Source organism: Polypterus senegalus, chromosome 3 (assembly GCF_016835505.1).
Source record: "Polypterus senegalus isolate Bchr_013 chromosome 3, ASM1683550v1, whole genome shotgun sequence".
Classification (NCBI taxonomy): Eukaryota; Metazoa; Chordata; class Cladistia; order Polypteriformes; family Polypteridae; genus Polypterus; species Polypterus senegalus.
Window position 1 is genome coordinate 237,830,901 of NC_053156.1, and position 19,348 is coordinate 237,850,248.

The 19,348-nt window shown below is 38.4% G+C and overlaps 1 protein-coding gene across 3 annotated transcripts in view; it reads right to left on the minus strand.

Moving 5' to 3' along the window:
* The window catches only part of ahctf1 (AT hook containing transcription factor 1), a 141,742-nt gene that overhangs the window by 114,450 nt on the left and 7,944 nt on the right, over positions 1–19,348 (minus strand). For all 3 annotated transcript variants that reach the window (XM_039748808.1, XM_039748807.1, XM_039748806.1), the window contains exon 2: positions 287–415. In XM_039748808.1, the coding sequence (XP_039604742.1) occupies positions 287–407 (121 nt within the window). In that variant the 5' untranslated portion in view covers positions 408–415. The remainder of the gene's footprint in view (positions 1–286; positions 416–19,348) is intronic.

Here is a 19,348-nt window from a genome sequence, read left to right on the forward strand (position 1 = left end):
GAACCGCAAACTTTATACCAAATGTGAGTAGTGAATTTTTAATCTGTTATTACCATTAAGTCATAATGTTCTAGGTGAGTGACAGTCAAGTGTGAAAGTTGGACAGAGTAAATATTTTTTAAACCTGTACTTCAGAAATTTATTTTGCATAAACAAATAGGAAAAATAACATTTTAAGAAGCCATCCAAAACTTCTGTCATACATCATATTTTTAGATTAGTCTCTAGAAGGAGATAAAATGTTTTTTTTACATAATACATTTTGTCGAACAGCAAAAATACTTGCCTGCTGCAAATTTTCCATGTAGTACAGAATCCAATTTGATCTCATCTTCTCCAAGTGCTTCTACTGTCACTGCTGGAAACTGCAGCAAACTGCTTGTTATTTGTGCTACAAGATCACACATGCTTTAATCTACAAGGGAACAAAAGCAAAAAAAAAAAAAAAGTATAATATAAATGGTCAGTTAATAACTGGAAAACAAAAAAGAAAAAAAAATAGACTAGTGAAGAAATACTAGTTTAAGCAGTAATAGTTTATTATTTTGGTCAAAAGAAATAGCTAAATCTTACATTTATATTTTGAAAGGCAGAATGAAAATAATAAATGCATTATTTGCAAAATTTTGTCTCCGAGTACCATTTAACTTTGTGCATCCATGTCACTGGGAGGGTCTGCGTAACATAAATTTTGTCGGCAGTGCAGGGACACAGACCCTCCATACCATTTACAGTGGAGGAAATAATTATTTGACCCCTCACTGATTTTGTAAGTTTGTCCAATGACAAAGAAATGAAGTCTCAGAACAGTATCATTTCAATGGTAGGTTTATTTCAACAGTGGCAGATTGCACATCAAAAGGAAAATCGAAAAAATAACTTTAAATAAAAGATAGAAATTGATTTGCATCTCATTGAGGGAAATAAGTTTTTGAACCCTCTAACAAAAAAAGACTTAATACTTAGTGGAAAAACCCTTGTTTGCAAGCACAGAGGTCAAACGTTTCTTGTAATTGATGACCAAGTTTGCGCACATTTTAGGAGGAATGTTGGTCCACTCCTCTTTGCAGATCATCTCTAAATCCCTAAGGTTTCGAGGCTGTCTCTGTGCTACTCTGAGCTTGAGTTCCCTCCATAGGTTTTCTATTGGATTAAGGTCCGGAGACTGACTAGGCCACTCCATGACCTTAATGTGCTTCTTCTTGAGCCACTCCTTTGTTGCCTTTGCTGTATGTTTTGGGTCATTGTCGTGCTGGAACACCCATCCACGACCCATTTTCAGTTTCCTGGCAGAGGGAAGGAGATTGTCGCTCAGGATTTCATGATACATGGCTCCGTCCATTTTCCCGTTAATGCGATTAAGTTGTCCTGTGCCCTTAGCAGAAAAACACCCCCAAAGCAAATTGTTTCCACCCCCATGCTTGACGGTGGGGACGGTGTTTTGGGGTCATAGGCAGCATTTTTCTTCCTCCAAACACAGCGAGTTGAGTTAATGCCAAAGAGCTCTATTTTGGTCTCATCAGACCACAGCACCTTCTCCCAGTCACTCTCTGAATCATTCAGGTGTTCATTGGCAAACTTCAGACGGGCCTGCACATGTGCCTTCTTGAGCAGGGGACCTTTGAGCCCTGCAGGATTTTAATCCATTGCAGTGTAATGTGTTTCCAATGGTTTTCTTGGTGACTGTGGTCCCTGCTAATTTGAGGTCATTAACTAACTCCTCCCGTAGTTCTAGGATTCTTTTTCACCTTTCTCAGAACCATTGACACCCCACGAGGTGAGATCTTGCGTGGAGCCCCAGAGCGAGGTCGATTGATGGTCATTTTGTGCTCCTTCCATTTTCGAACAATCGCACCAACAGTTGTCACCTTCTCTCCCAGCTTCTTGCTAATGGTTTTGTAGCCCATTCCAGCCTTGTGCAGGTCTATAATTTTGTCTCTGACATCCTTGGACAGCTCTTTGGTCTTTCCCATGTTGTAGAGTGTGGAGTCTGCTTGATTGATTGATTCTGTGGACAGGTGTCTTTTATACAGGTGACTAGTTAAGACAGGTGTCCTTAATGAGGGTGACTAATTGAGTAGAAGTGTCTAACCACTCTGTGGGAGCCAGAACTCTTAATGGTTGGTAGGGGTTCAAAAACTTATTTCCCTCAATGAAATGCAAATCAATTTCTATCTTTTATTTAAAGTTATTTTTTCGATTTTCCTTTTGATGTGCAATCTGCCACTGTTGAAATAAACCTACCATTGAAATGATACTGTTCTGAGACTTTTCATTTCTTTGTCATTGGACAAACTTACAAAATCAGTGAGGGGTCAAATAATTATTTCCTCCACTGTATATCATGTCATTTAGGAGAAAAAGCTGAGTGGCAGCTGTGGACTCAATCAGAAATGTGCAATCATCAATGTATCGAGTCAAGGTTCATATAGTTTGTCTACTTTCTTGTTTACAGATGAAGCAATACTTTTTAATACAGATGGCCCGTATATTTTAATTGCAACTCACTGTTTTAGTGATAATGTTTCAAACCAGCAGCCATGCAAGACTGAGACTAATTGTTGACTGATGAGGTTCATTAAAGTTTGATTTTTAAAGTATTGTAAAAAAAGGAAAATCATAATTAAGACAGTTATTTCCATTTGCTTTGATGAGACAGTCAGACCATTAAAAACACCAGTCAGGGATCTGAGGTTTAAGAATGAATACGACAGAATCAGATGTAAAACAATATATTTTAGGGCACAAGAGAAGCACTTGAAAAAACTGCTGTTTGTACACTTGTACATCAAAGGGCAGAGTAATGGGACTAAAAAACAAACAAAAAAAAACTGTATTGATAAAGGGTCTGGCTTAAATTTTACTAATGAAGATAAGCTAACCATTCAAAATTGCCAAAAGGCTGATGGTGGAAATGTAGTGCAGAAACAGATTAGTAAAACAGTAACACGATAGAAAAATTAGTGCAGGTAAAACAAACAACTGAATGTCAGCTGTTGCCTTCGAATAAGACCATTTTTTTTTAAATAAATTCAAATTATATAGCAGCCCTTAAACTCCTTAATATGATTTTAAATCTATGTTTTTATTATCAATTTTGCTGCAATATATTTTCAAACAAAGGAAATTAAAATATATAAGGACTTGTAGAATGTGGTTATATTAAATGTTAACATTTTGCATACTTTTTATTGTAGCAAAATCAGAAACCTTATGACAATTTCAGCCGCTTTCATATAATTATTTCTTCGGCATATTGAATAAAACATGCATGCTCTATTGAGTGAAATAAAATCCTGTAACATTTTCTTTTAGATATTATCTTTAGTAAATAAAGTGAAGTAGTTAAAATGTGTATATTATGACACACTTTACAAGACAAACAGATAATTGTGTGCTGAAATTCTCCTGCCTTAAACACAAGGCCTCTCCAGATTCTGCCTTTTTTCTTTTCAACATTCAGTGATGCAGGGCTGTATATCATCACCGCTCTGAGCCATTTTATACTGTAGCGCCCCAGGCTCTGAACCTGAGAGGGACCAAATTGCTCTGGAAGTTGAGCACATGCAGGGAGTAGGCAGAATACCTGGGTTTGTGGCTGACAGTGAGTCTTGGCTGTTGAACCTCACTAGGGGTAAACTCATGGAGACCAGGTGATATTCTGGCAGATAAATTGACTCTGATTCTGGATGAGCTGAATGAAGCACAGCTGGACAGCGTGTATGTGTGGACAAAATGAATACAGGCAGTCCCCAGGTTACGTACAAGATAGGGACTGTAGGTTTGTTCTCAAGTTGAATTTGTATGTAAGTCGGAACAGGTGCATTGTTTTAATAAATGCTATTGTTGACCGACTGTAACCAAGTGCTCTGCCAATGAATAAAGGAGTTGCACCTCTCTCTGACCTTTTTATTATTTCTACTTTATTTCCCATGGTGATGGTTTTTCTCTTCTTTACTGTATCACCAGCACTTGCATCAGATTTGTGTTTCAGAGACATTGTTGAAGGGTGAAGACAAAAGGTTAAGTTGAGCTCTTCTGCACATCACTGTACACGTTATCACAGCAGGAAGGCATCCATCGTCAGCTGGTCTGGTGTACTGACGAGAGACAACTTTCTTCTATGTATGTAACAGTACAAGCAGGCTTGCTATTGAGAATGAATGGGGGCAGCATGGGGTGGTTCACCACCTGCCCACCACACAGTCACCTCCACTTGCATACAGTATGCTGCCTGCAACGTCAGCTCACCGAGAACGAACAGCATGTGGCCAAAGCCGGGTAGTGAATCGCGTACCACCGCCTCCATTAAACAGACAGCCACCCAAGGCACACTATAATGCTGCCCCCCGCCGCTCCCTTCACCCTCAATAGCCTCCTTTCAGCCACAACCGGGTCACCACGTGCAGCATCACCAGCTGCCCACCAAGAACAAACGGGGCAGCCTTTTGTGGAACAGTGCAAGGCTGTTAGGTGGATGGGCAGTGTAACGCCCCCCTCTGGCCCATCCAGTTTCCATCCAGTCAGGAGCAGTAGCTGCGGTGCCATGGTGGGCAGGCAACGAACTGCCCCCGTTCCGCCTCCGTCCTGCACACATGCACTTGATGCGCACCCAGCCACCCATTGAGAATGAATGGGGGAGCCGCGCGAGTGACACTACACTCCGCAAGCAGCAAAATCACCCCCTACAGCCACCGCTTGCAGCGTCCCCAGGCTGAAGATGACGGAGCGGCAGTTACTGAGGAGTCTGCGTTGCGTCCCCCAGACAGATGAAGGAGCAGCTGCCGCCCCATTCGTAAGTCATATGTCCGTAACTTGGGAACTACCTGTATAGCAAACTGGGACCATGTAGCATTGCAGAATACCTCAGCAGCAGGGCAGATCAGCTGGTAAAGATGATAATAGACTTATTTAGGGTTACTCACTACCAGTCTGGTGTAAAGAGCTGATACCATTCCACAGTCTCCTCACACGCCTGGTCTTTAAAATTTATAGTTTTACATACATTTTTCTTGTGTATTATTGTGCCTTCAAAAGTAATTTGTCTACTTTGTCTTTCTCCAGCACAAAAGTTACTGAAAAAAATAAAGCTAGCATCATTGTTTGAGATTTTGGTAGCAACTCAGTTCTTGATAGCCTTATACACTATTAATAATACCAAAAATCATTACAATTAAAGCAACACTACAAATCAAATTTGAGGTAAGAAAGAGTCAAAACAAAAGCACATTATAATAGCCATTCACTCATACATTCATTTTCGAAACCTCACTCACAAAAGCCACTACTATACTAACCACCAAAAATTGCAATAAACTAAATAATAAAAAATACAGAAATAAAAAAAAAAATTGCAATTAATAGTGAACATCTAGTGCCATATTGCTTATTACTCTTTGGATCGTTTTACTGGACAGAGATATTGTTCTGAGCTTGTCAGTCTCTTTTAAACCACCCATAATTTGCATCATATCAACAGTCTATAAAATCAGATTTTCGGCAGTTGTATGTGGCTTATTGGCTTTTGCAATTCAGGATGCAACTTGATAATTTGCTAGTAATGCTTTTTCATTAGTGGTGGTTGCCGGAGTAAAAATGGTCTGACTCCTTGTGCAGTTTAACTTTCTTGCAAAGAATTCCAGAGGCTTGTCTTTAATGTCTGGATGTTTGGCATTTAAATGTACATTTGCTGACTCCATACTTTCTTTTGACAACACTTTCGACAAACTACACATTGGGGTTTAATGGAAATATCAGTAAAACCATTAGGTGCTAGTCTGAAAAAGTTTTGTCATTAGAAATTGTGAGGTGATGTCAGTTCCAGAACCTAATAAATCCTTTGATCCTTCAAACGTTGTGCAACCATGTGCTGTAGGCAACTGACTGAGGATCTGAAAAGTAAACTAATTGATGCCTACAAACCAGTAGGCAGGAGCAGGGAAACAGAATTACAAAAGTTTACAGCGAGATGAAAGTTGCAAACTTGACTCCAATTAACAAGAAAGGAATGAAACTGGAACCCAGCAATTCCAGACAAACATACCTTATTTTTATACCATGCAAAATACAGTTGCGCTTGAAAGTTTGTGAACCCTTTAGAATTTTCTATATTTCTGCATAAATATGACCTAAAACATCATCAGATTTTCACTCAAGTCCAAAAGTTGATAAAGAGAAACCAGTTAAACAAATGAAACAAAAATATTATACTTGGTCATTTATTTATAAAGGAAAATGATCGAATATTACATATTACACACAGGATAAATGTGCAGATTTTGTTTGCAAGAATACACAGCTTTACAACACAGTCCCTGGTGAGGGTTATATTTGGTTGACAAAGCAGCCAAAATTGGAAAGTCTGAAGTTTAAAGAGATACAGTCAACGGATGTGGAAGTATCGCAGTACATGGTAGAAAAAGCCAAAAACTAAGAAAGGACATTGCATAGATACTGTTAGTAATTATGGGTGTGCTGTCACAATTGATACTTGCACCCAAAACTTTGAGAAAATCTCTTTCATATCTGTTACCTTCCATTATACTTATTATTGAGAATGACAACCTTGTGTCAAGGGTACTTTTGCGATCCTGTTTGAAGCAAGCACGATTAAAACAGGTGAAAACATTGGCTCTTTACTGTTTGAAAACTTTAACAAAAGTTTTAGGAATTGACTATTTCTGACCAAGGAGCAAACACAATCGCTGCCTTACGTGGCTACACCAGACCTAACTCTACTGCCCACATTCTTAGTACGATTCTGTCAAGTCTTTCTACACCAGCAGTGATAGATGAAAAGCACCTGAAGTTGCACAGCTTATGGCTACTGTAAAAAAGTTAGGCAGGTATTTTAAATATACTGGGCAACAAGGCAAGCTTATGAGGTCACTCAAACATGTTAGTGGACACAAGATATAGAGTTGAATTCAGTGTTGCAACAATTTGACAAACACATCAACAAAATGATATAACTGTGGTCTCTATTTCTGAAACCATTCAAAGATGCAACAACTGATTTAGAATCAAATATTACTGAAAGAACATGCAAACAAACTTTTCAACACCAACTCTGATCTACATATGTAGAAGGAAAATTTTTATATTAACATAGATAATAGCAAATTAACATATAAAGCCATAAAAAGTAATTAAAAGCTTCTAAAATATTAAGATTAAGCATAAATTAGAATGTTAAGCAAATAAGATAGGTCTAGCAAATAGTTAACTAAAAATCAGTTATATTACATTATTTTGTAGGCTTACAGTAAAATTTCCAGAGTAAGAAAAGAACAGCAAATTGATACACCGAGACCAGTTTTGGACAGGATAAGAGTTTGAGAACACCTGTGATTCAAGGCTAGGAAGCGATAACACAGAGAAGATGCCTCTGAAAGGCTTGTATCAAAAAGCAGCTGGGCTGATGAATCAGCAGAAAGGCAACAAAAGGCTTTTGCTGTAAGCAGGGTCACGCTGACATAATGCATGAAGAGAAAATCTAAGTAAATTCAGGCATTAGCAAGAATATATTAGCAATTAACTTTAGTGTAGAAATTAAGACAAATCAAGCATGCCAAGCAATGATTAAATGGAAGCACATACTATATTTCTTTTTAATAAAAGCTTAAGCTTCAGGTCACTATTATTAAAAAAGTTTGGAAGGCTTAAGAGAGTAAATGATGAGAGGAAACCCATATATGGAATTGAGGCTTTGGCCAGTTAGAGAAGATGGGAACAGCATAGAAAAATAAATTCCACGAGGGGGCCAGTGATAGGAAAAGTAAGGAGATGATAAGGGTTCCCATGGAAACTCAAGGTTCGGCTGGACAGGAGTAGAAGGGAGTCAGAGAAGGTGGGCAAGAGAGCTCATTCGAGCAAGGTCAGAAAAGACAGGAAATTACATAAGAAAAGCCCAAAGATGGTAAGAGGAAGCCATCCACCCAGTCTTAGACCAATCAAAATAAGCCGAACGGACACCAAGAGGAATAATGGACAGTAAAACCAGGTGCAGAATGAGCTAATTGAATGAGGTAAAAATGATAAGAAATTGTTATAAAAATTTCAATTGCTGTAATGTTCAGCGCTCAGCTCAATTTGGCGTATTGGGTTGAGTCCTTGTTATTTTTTGTGTTGATTTATTGCAATAAAGCCTTAAAACTCTGTCTATCTCGAGTCCTAATAGCCTTTATTTTTAGGTAAAAAGCCTTCTGATAATGAATTTTTTGCCACGGCACATACTCTAAAAAGTAGCAACATTTCTCAGCCCAAAGCATCTGTCTCTATATTTTTTTATTCATTTTATATATGCATAGGATCACAAAGGTGTAGGAACAAAAAGAGATTTGTAGTAATTTGTAATAACTGTGATTTAATGCAATTGCACTAAATCAAAGAGTGCAGTGAAGTTCACTGGAAAGTTGTTAGTAATGCCATCTTTCATCACGGAGATTGCAAGCAGATGAGGAGATGCCTGCACATTCATAATGCTTTGCTTGGTTACAGTGTGCTTGTATTGATAAGCAGAAAGTACTGTGAGAAAGTATGGAGTGTTTGTTAAGCTACTAGTAATATACCGACTAGAAAAGCTAAGCTTCAACATATACAGTGGTGTGAAAAACTATTTGCCCCCTTCCCGATTTCTTATTCTTTTGCATGTTTGTCACACAAAATGTGTTTGATGATCAGAAACATTTAACCATTAGTCAAATATGACACAAGTAAACACAAAATGCAGTTTTTAAAATGATGGTTTTTATTATTTAGGGAGAAAAAAAATCCAAACCTACATGGCCCTGTGTGAAAAGTAATTGCCCCCTTGTTAAAAAATAACCTAACTGTGGTGTATCACACCCGAGTTCAATTTCCATAGCCACCCCCAGGCCTGATTACTGCCACACCTGTTTCAATCAAGAAATCACTTAAATAGGAGCTGCCTGACACAGAGAAGTAGACCAAAAGCATCTCAAAAGCTAGACATCATGCCAAGAACCAAAGAAATTCAGGAACAAATGAGAACAGAAGTAATTGAGATCTATCAGTCTGGTAAAGGTTATAAAGCCATTTCTAAAGCTTTGGGACTCCAGCGAACCACAGTGAGAGCCATTATCCACAAATGGCAAAAACATGGAACAGTGGTGAACCTTCCAGGAGTGGCCGGCCAACCAAAATTACCCCAAGAGCGCAGAGACGACTCATCCGAAATGTCACAAAAGACCCCAGGACAACGTCTAAAGAACTGCATGCCTCATTTGCCTCAATTAAGGTCAGTGTTCACGACTCCACCATAAGAAAGAGACTGGGCAAAAACGACGCAAACCACTGTTAAGCAAAAAGAACATTAGGGCTCGTCTCAATTTTGCTAAGAAACATCTCAATGAGTGCCAAGACTTTTGGGAAAATAACTTGTGGACTGATGAGACAAAAGTTGAACTTTTTGGAAGGCAAATGTCCGCTACATCTGGCGTAAAAGGAACACAGCATTTCAGAAAAAGAACATCATACCAACAGTAAAATATGGTGGTGGTAGTGTGATGGTCTGGGGTTGTTTTGCTGCTTCAGGACCTGGAAGGCTGTGATTGATGGAACCATGAATTCTACTGTCTACCAAAAAATCCTGAAGGAGAATGTCTGGCCATCTGTTCGTCAACTCAAGCTGAAGCGATCTTGGGTGCTGCAACAGGACAATGACCCAAAACACACCAGCAAATCCACCTCTGAATGGCTGAAGAAAAACAAAATGAAGACTTTGGAGTGACCTAGTCAAAGTCCTAACCTGAATCCAATTGAGATGCTATGGCATGACCTTAAAAAGGCGGTTCATGCTAGAAAACCCTCAAATAAAGCTGAATTACAACAATTCTGCAAAGATGAGTGGGCCAAAATTCCTCCAGAGCGCAGTAAAAGACTCATTGCAAGTTATCACAAACGCTTGATTGCAGTTATTGCTGCTAAGGGTGGCCCAACCAGTTATTAGGTTCAGGGGGCAATTACTTTTTCCACACAGGGCCATGTAGGTTTGGATTTTTTTTTCTCCCTAAATAATAAAAACCATCATTTAAAAACTGCATTTTGTGTTTACCTGTGTTATATTTGACTAATGGTTAAATGTGTTTGATGATCAGAAACATTGTGTGACAAACATGCAAAAGAATAAGAAATCAGGAAGGGGGCAAATAGTTTTTCACACCACTGTATGTGTGACCTGTACGTAGACCGCAACTGTCTTCTGTGTCCGTTCCATATTTATGTGGAATGAAGAGCAATTATTAACATAGATCATAGTTGATTTCAATATAGAATAGTAATTGGTTACCTGCTTAGAAACTTACACTGCACTTTATTTCTTTCTGTGAAAAAGAAAGTATTATTAAAGTCCCATTTGAAGGTCTGCACTATATACTGATGAAGCAGATTCCCCACAAAAAAAAAAATGTGAAAAGGACAACTGGGCCCAAGAAGGGAAACTTTCAGCCACCACATTGTACATGATCGTGTTAAACAGGCTTATCAACTATAGATGACACTTTCCCTTAATGGAAGCAATTTGACTCTTGTAATGAAAGGATTTTTCTAAAGAGAGGGGGGATCAAGAGAGCAGATGGGCGTTGGTCGCTCAGCGCAAAAACCAGCTTCAAGAAGGAAAAGTACTGGGAATATGGCCAGAGGGTTATGCTGACTTGTTTTTCACTTCGAGGGGCTTCACTATTTTTGTGTGCCTTTTGGTACCAGACGCCGTCTCCGTCAGGATAAAGGGGCATGCTGACTTGTTTTTCACTTCAAGGGGCTTCACTACGCAATTCTTATTTTTGTGTGCCTCCTGGTACCAGATGTCGTCATCATCAGGACCAAGTGCAAAACAACACCGCGTCCCGTGGAAAGGTGTGTGTGCTGAAACTAATCACTTCTGTATACACTGCTTACACGTAAGCCGCTTTGGGCAAGGACGCTCAATTAGTATATAAGGGAAGGTTCTGCCCTCAGTTTCTTTGGAGGCTTAACCGTGGGGACAGCGCGCACCGCCCGGTAAATGAAAGGCTAAAAGGGTTGATCCTTTGACAAGACTGACAAGCGGGCCCCCTCAGTCTACTGGTCTGGGATGATGGCTCTGGGTCTTTTGATGTATGTTACTGTATGTATGTATGTTATTGTAAGTATAAGTTTGTCTCTTTATTTCTATAACCCATTCATATGTATTTAAATGTTATAATTGATTAAGTAAACAAAATAGAAGTATTGGACCTCTTCTCTCTGATTCTTTGCCTACTTATGTTCTAATCCCTTGAACCATTTTCCCGTAACAAAACATTTTGGCGTCACGAACAGGATTTTGGGGAATCTGGTAAAATATTGAACTATTGAGTGAGGCAAAAAGAAATCAGAGATGTTTAAGAAGAAGAATAAAAACCCTGGCACGGCTCCTTTACCTCTTCCCAGCTGGGAGGAAACGGTATGGGAAGACTGCGCTAGAGAATTGAGACGTGGGGGGGGGATTAGCACAATATTGGCAAAGTTTAGGCCCCCCAACACCAGTGAATGTACTAGCCGTACTTAAGAAATGTCAGGTGTCTGTAAAAGAACCCATGACGGGCTTGCAGACACGGGGGTGGGTTTTACTAACGGCAGTTAGATGTCTGGACAGCCTGGTAGACGAAAAAGAAAGGGAGATTAAGAAAATGCAAATGGACTTGACGGATGCGTTAGGGCGAGCCTCAATGGCTGAATCCCACGTGGCTGTGTTATTACCGCGAGTACAGAGAACCGAGGAGTTGGCGGATGAGGCAGCCTTATGCATAGCCAAGATAAATACCTGGCTAAAAATTTGCGAGCAGCTAGCAGTACACGTAGCAATGTATAAAGAGAATGCCATATAGATTAAGCAACGATCGCTCAGTGTTAAAGTGTGTGGTGGCGCAGTAGTTAGCACTTATGCCATGATTCAAGTTTATTTGTGATTTATGTTGAAGCTTACATGTTGTTTGTTTTGAGTTAATATTCTCAATGACAGTTTAGTCTTTTTGACGAGAGTGCCGTCTTGCTGTAGTATCGAACCGCGTGATTTCTTGATAGTTGGATTTGCCCTAATTGTCGCAGGAATGGATCGCCACGGAAGCAATTCCTCGTTGTCGCCGAGTCATTTCGCCAATGGAGTCTCCTTGATCTAGAAATCAGCGCCGTTTCGAGCTGAGTAGAATCGCGTTAGAGTTAACATCCGCTAACGCCATGAGAGGCTGTTTTATATTATAGTCTGATAAGTAAAGCAGCCTTCAGAAAAATGTAGGAGGATAGCACCAAAAAGAATAACAAGCGTTGAGAAGAATATAATGCGAAAAAGAAAAAGTGCACTGTATTTAACATCAAAGGTACCTGGCGCTCGCTAATGTTTGTGTATATGAATATGTCTGTGCTGAACTTATTCAATGTGTGTGCCTGTATACTATGTGTATGCCTGAGCATTAATTGTTCTCTGTGTGTGTGTAAATATGTTTGTGCTAAAAATGTGTGAGCGTGCCTGTTGTTTGTTCTGTGGGTGCGTACGTGTGTTTGGGAGTAAGAAAGCAAAAACATGGAGACTTCTGGGTAATGTAGTTCAACTATGATTTGCTGAAGCTGCCGTGTGCATATAAACTTCCAGAGCTCTGAGTAAATATGGGTTAAAATAAATAATAAGTGGCAATAAGTGACAAAACTGAGGTAAAGTTGAATGTGTTAAAACAATGGTTTGAGTGATTTTGTGTATGTTATATAGTGTATTAGAGGGATCCCTATGTGTGTGTATGTTAAATAGGTTTCAGTGTGCTTAAAAGAATGTGTAAAAATATGTGTTGTTTGCAAGAATTAAATAATTGGTATTATTGTGAATGTAAATGTTGAGATTAAAAGAGCTCTTAATTCTAAATTAAAAAAAAAAAGATTTGAACAGGTGGTGTAGAAAGGTCTCCAGATTAAGCATATTATATGAGCACCCCTTTTATTTGAGTACTGGCCAGACTCTGATAAAAGGGAGGATTTTAATTAAAATGAGTAAATTTCGATTGAAGGAGACATTCTTTTACCAAAATGAAGCAGGTTATTGGTAATACTCCTTTCAAAGCCTATGTTGATTAGTGCTGCTTAGAAAACAAAATTTACTGTATATTGAGAGGCAGAGCACAAGGAAAGCTGCTATAATGTGAGGGTTACTTGTATGTGGTAATGAAGGTAAGTGTAAGTGACAATATGGTGTGCATTTGTTTGGTGATGGTCAAATGCGACAATGGGTATGAAGAATGGCATGTGGCAGTATAAAAACAGCCAATGCCAAACTGTAAGTGAAAGAAAGGGAATAAGGAGGGTTAACTAAGAGGAAAACAGACTGTACTCTTTGGAGTCAACATTCTGAAAGACGTGTAATAAAACATCTGGAAGATAACAATGAAAGAATGTGCAAGATCAACTGTCTTTGACAGAAGGTTATGGGGAAAAGAAAATCAGTGTATATAATTGAAGTAGATTTGAAGTATTTTCTTAGTTTACCTGATAAACAAGTGGGTTCTTCATTCTAAATATGGGTAGAAATGTGCAAATTTCTTAGAGGGCTTTATAGTAAATAAATAAAGACACATTTTGCATTATAGGGCATTTTGATATATTGATTTCTTTCCTCATTTCCTTTGTGTGTAATATTGACATGTTTGTGTGAAATACAGTGGAATACTGGGATCACAACAAAACTAATGGAAGGCTCACTTTTATACATGTATAGAAACTTTAAAATGAACACCTTGTGTAAAAAGAAAAATGTTTTAGGACTTTGCATAACTGAACAATGGTTTGTGATTAGATACATGGGGAAGAAATGTGGAGCCTAACTTTTTGTTATTTAATGTCACCAAGGAAAAGATTAAGAATTTACCCGTCTAGATTGTGGATTTCTTTCTTGACTCTGCTTGATATGTTATGTTTAATTTTGTTTAAATTTTACATTTTGAAACCAGTTTAAATCTTGGAACAAATGCAGATAATTTGAATATTATGTCAATATTATTGGGACCAATTTTTGTAATGATTTATTATTGAGTACTTTTCCTTTTGTAATACATTGATTGACTTTATTTTAATAATGACTTGGGACATGTTTTTTAATTGAGTGGAAATTGCAACCGCAGCCAAACTGGAAACAGCTATAAAGGAGGACTTGAACTTTGTGCTTATCAATCTAAATTTTTACTCTGACTGTTTAAAGACAAATTGACTTAGACAAACACAGACTGGATTGAACTGACCGTTTGTTTCACTGCTAGCAATATTTTTAATAGGGTACCCCAACGAAACAGATCTGACATCTTATGACATATTGTTTTTTGGATCCATAAGTAGCTACCAATGAAGAATTAATATGCTGACTATTTAAATGAGCATTTTTAAGTCTTTACATCTGCAGGTGAAAGCTGTTTTTTCCTAGTGCATGTAGATGACAGCATTTGAAGTTGAACCAGAGATTGGGCTGTGATAAAGGTCTGCAGATAAACTAATTATCTGACTCCAAGGAGAACCCAGCCATACCAAAGAGGGAATCAAGTCATGAATCAGGCCATCGATCAGCTGACTACTGGACAACGACTTGATTCCAGTTCCAGACATCATGGATACCTGCTGCCAAGAGCTCAACTATGCTGGTGATGTTTGAGCCCAAAAGATCATCGTGGATTCCGAATCATAGATGACATCTGCCTACTTGGGTCCTTTTTGCTTGGGATGTTGGACCCCAACACCTGCTTTGGTCCTTATTAGAGAAGAAAATCTGTCACACTTTTACTCTGCAGGGCTCAATGTTCTTGCTGGAGCCTGCTTTGACTGTCCACTTGTTTGACAAATGGCAACATCTTTTGGGTTAAAAGTATTTGAACTGTGAAAGATATAGAAGGAAAGCTAATTATTTGTAGACAAAGCAGAATATAGGGATTCCTAAATAATATGTATTTAATGAATGTTTGTATTAATGGGAATACTATATAATTTGTATTTTTAGATAAATGTTTTGATATGCCTTCTGATATTTTGTATGAGATAATAAGTCACCTTTAAGGACCAATGATTTGGTTATTTGTAAAGTTAATCAGAATTGAATCTAATCTAACATAAGGGATCTATTAGAGATTGTTAAGTGATTGTCATTGAAGGGACAATGCACTATTACTAGTCAGGGTCAGTCCAGTTTAGATATTCTAGGTTATTGATTGTAGTGTTATAGCAAATAATGTAGAACTTTACATTTAGGTACATTTAATTAATTGAAAAGAATAATAGTAAGCATATGGGATGACACACATGACTAGTATTTTGGGGATAAGGGACACATACTATAGGTCAGGACATCTATAGCTTTTAGAAGAGGATAAAACAGTTTAGGCTAGCATGTTGATGGTGATACAGGTCAAATGATTAACATCATGGCTTGATGAGTATATGTTATGGAAATCAGTGAAATGAAGTAATAATTTGGCCATAGGAGATGGAGTGTCTTATACATACAGTGGTGAGTGTGAGGTCGTGAATTAAAAGCCCAAATGAAGTTTGAAGATCTCTGAAGATATGAATCCTTAATAAGAAGCTTGGGTATAACCCTTGAAATCGAAATTGAAATGAATGTGACCTCAAAAATGACCCAGTGATTTGCATTTTGGAAGTAGTGCTGACATCTTCCGAAGGGAGGATTGACACCTACTGTCCACAAGATGGTTGCATTAATGTGATAAAGGTGGCTCAAGGTTGAGACCACAGCTGGGTGTATATTTGGGCAATTTTATGAATGAGTGTATTAAGATGTGAGCATGGTGAGGTGTGTAAGGACTTTATCTCCGATTATCATTGTGCACAGCGGTGGCAACCTAAAACTGAGAACTTTTGAGTTATTTAAGATAAATATTTATGCCATCTGTATCATCACCAATAATATTAATTAGTATTAACTTTATTTGAACCTGGGTATCATGGGGGTTCATGTTAGTGAAGCAGAAATTACTCTCTTAATAGTATGCGTTGTTGCTTATTACTAGTTTCCTAATTAGTTATTGCTAGAGTTGCTGTCAAACAGGTGTGCATCCAATTTCTTGAACCATGGACACCTTCAGTTAAAGATTTTTATTCTTTTCTTAATGACAATGTGGATGATGGAATACCAAATCAGAAGAAACTCCTTGGGTGAAGTGCTAGTAACCGCTCCCCAGGAGGTGACCCTCTACGGTGCGCAAAGTACCTGGGTTGAAGAAAATTGTAATTTCACTGGAAAAATATTTCTCCAAGCGAAGAAAAAGCATTTATTATGGACAATTGTGTTATTATTATTGCTTTAATGACTATATTTAACTGTTATGTATTTTGTGCTTTACGAAAAATTGCAATCAGAACAAGAAGGGCAAGAGCGCTGGGTTTGCGGAGCGAGGGCGAATGTAATGGAAGGATTTTTCTAAAGAGAGGGGGATCAAGAGAGCAGATGGGCGTTGGTCGCTCAGCAAAACCAGCTTCAAGAAGGAAAAGTACTGGGAATATGGCCAGAGGGTTATGCTGACTTGTTTTTCACTTCGAGGGGCTTCACTATTTTTGTGTGCCTTTTGGTACCAGACGCCGTCTCCGTCAGGATAAAGGGCATGCTGACTTGTTTTTCACTTCAAGGGGCTTCACTACGCAATTCTTATTTTTGTGTGCCTCCTGGTACCAGGTGTCGTCATCATCAGGACCAAGTGCAAAACAACACGCGTCCGTGGAAAGGTGTGTGTGCTGAAACTAATCACTTCTGTATACACTGCTTACACCTAAGCCGCTTTGGGCAAGGACGCTCAATTAGTATATAAGGGAAGGTTCTGCCCTCAGTTTCTTTGGAGGCTCAACCGTGGGGACAGCGCGCACCGCCCGGTAAATGAAAGGCTAAAAGGGTTGATCCTTTGACAAGACTGACAAGCGGGCCCCCTCAGTCTACTGGTCTGGGATGATGGCTCTGGGTCTTTTGATGTATGTTACTGTATGTATGTATGTTATTGTAAGTATAAGTTTGTCTCTTTATTTCTATAACCCATTCATATGTATTTAAATGTTATAATTGATTAAGTAAACAAAATAGAAGTATTGGACCTCTTCTCTCTGATTCTTTGCCTACTTATGTTCTAATCCCTTGAACCATTTTCCCGTAACAAAACAACTCTGCAGGTGGGAGCAGGACAAATGAGGCTAAATATATGCAAGAGTGGGCAGGTGCGGAATGGTGTACTATGCAAGTCGGCAGGCATGGATTTAAAAAAACAGTTCCACACAAACATCTACTCCCAAGGGGAATAAAAAAAGCACAAAGCACAAAAAATCTCATTAGTGCAGCACCTGCTTGGGTCTGGGATTGTAAAGGTCTCAGTTGGTACAAAAGTTTAGTGGTATTACCTGTCTTTATGGGAACATGCTTTCAACACAATTTGCAGTGCATGCTACTTACCTTCTTGTCAAACTTTAAATAGCCAAAATATCTCACACAATACAGAATTCCTCTGACCCTTCTTTTCAAAAATATCCACTGGGGTGTCTTCCATGGTAACAATGATTTTTTTTTAGCTTTTGTTAACATTTTCTGTCATCATTTTCTCCTTTTTCTCACTCCCACTCCTGAGGTACTGGTATGCACTATTAAGTTAAATTGCTGCCAAAAGTCAGAGTACAAGGAAACGCATTTTGGAAGTGCAAGTGACATTTTGAGTGCATTTTACAAGTGCAAGTTAACTCCACAGTGAATGGCAGTTGCAGCCCAGCACATGAACTTCTTGTAGCCAGCAGTTATGCTCAAGACTGTGTGCATCAACTTAAATTGATGTAGTTGTAACTCTATTCCAGCCACATGGCTGGTTCAGCGTGGCGATATTTTCATTGCATTATCATTGGCTTTTCATGTTGTCTGTCAAAACATGGATGGAATGAGTTCCATCAGGTTTCTATTGACCATGTCTTATATTACTATTGAGGAAACGTTATTTTGTGATAATTATCTATTTTTTCATTGTTCAGCCCTAATATTAAGCTTTTTATAATTTCATATCTGTTCTCTTTTGATTTTTCAAGCCTTCCAGGGCTTTGCAACTGTAGCAAAGAGGAAGAAACATCTATGCTCAGGAGACATCTAATGTACTATGAACAGTTCCTGTCACTGCACTACAAAAGACACAGTATTATAAACTGTTCAGAAGTCACCAACTAAGTCCATCCCAGGACTCAAGGGCTTCTCCGATAGACTATGGGAATTAAACCTCTTTAGTCTTGAGCAGAGAATGCTGTATGGGGATCTAAGCCAAGTCTTCAAAATTCTCTAATTAGCTAATCAAAGGAACTTCATGGACTCAGTCATCTCCTCAAACATCTTTAATCACACTTTCTTTAATAGTACCAAATTGTGTTGCATTTACATATTCAGTTAAATATTTTAACTAATCATGAGTGGCGCTATAAAGGTTGACCATAAATAGCTTCACAATACACCTTTTTCCTTGATTTACCCCTTTGCTACACTGTCTAAAATTACAAATCCTACAACAGATGTGATTAAAGCACAGATTAGAGAGAAGTGCTCACTTAACTGTTCACAGAAATGGACATTGTAAGCAAGGGTGCGCAAACATTTGCATGTCAGTGTATGACTGCTTTAATATAGCTGCCACTGCCTTGTCCCAAATATTATGATGACCTGAAATATGTGGAACATATATAAAGTGTTGTCATTTCTACATGATGCAACCAAAATGTATGCAAATATCCTTAAATGGATGTCTGCAATGTGCACCTTAATCACATCTGAATTGTTTGATTTTAAACTGTGCATTGAGGTAAATCAATGAAAAATATGTCTTTATCTCAAACTTTATGAAGGTAACTGTATATATAAGCCTGTACCACTTATGCAAAAACAAGGTGAAAACTATCCAGTAATTACACAGACTTTGGGGGGGGGGGGAGGAAAGAGGGATTTAGATCTTTTGTTAAGGTTGTCCTAACCTAAAATTGCTTTTGACTATAAATGGAATGTCACAAGCACAGATACTCTGATGCAAGTCGATGCCAAAAATTCAGAAAACATAACAGCACTGGCTTTTTTTTTTTACAGTATCAGTAGTACCAAGTTGAAGTCAGCACTGTACTCATGAGCAGGTAGTAAATTTCAAACTAAGTAGATATTTGGCTTGTCTGCTCTAGTGATGAAATGTGTTGCTCAATTTGCTAACACCAAAATAAAATCACTGTTTCAGTACTTTAAAGCACACCTCTCCATTTGTACAACATTTACCATCTTAACAGAAACACACAATCACCGAGATGTGCAGTTAACAGGACAAGCAAAAACGCA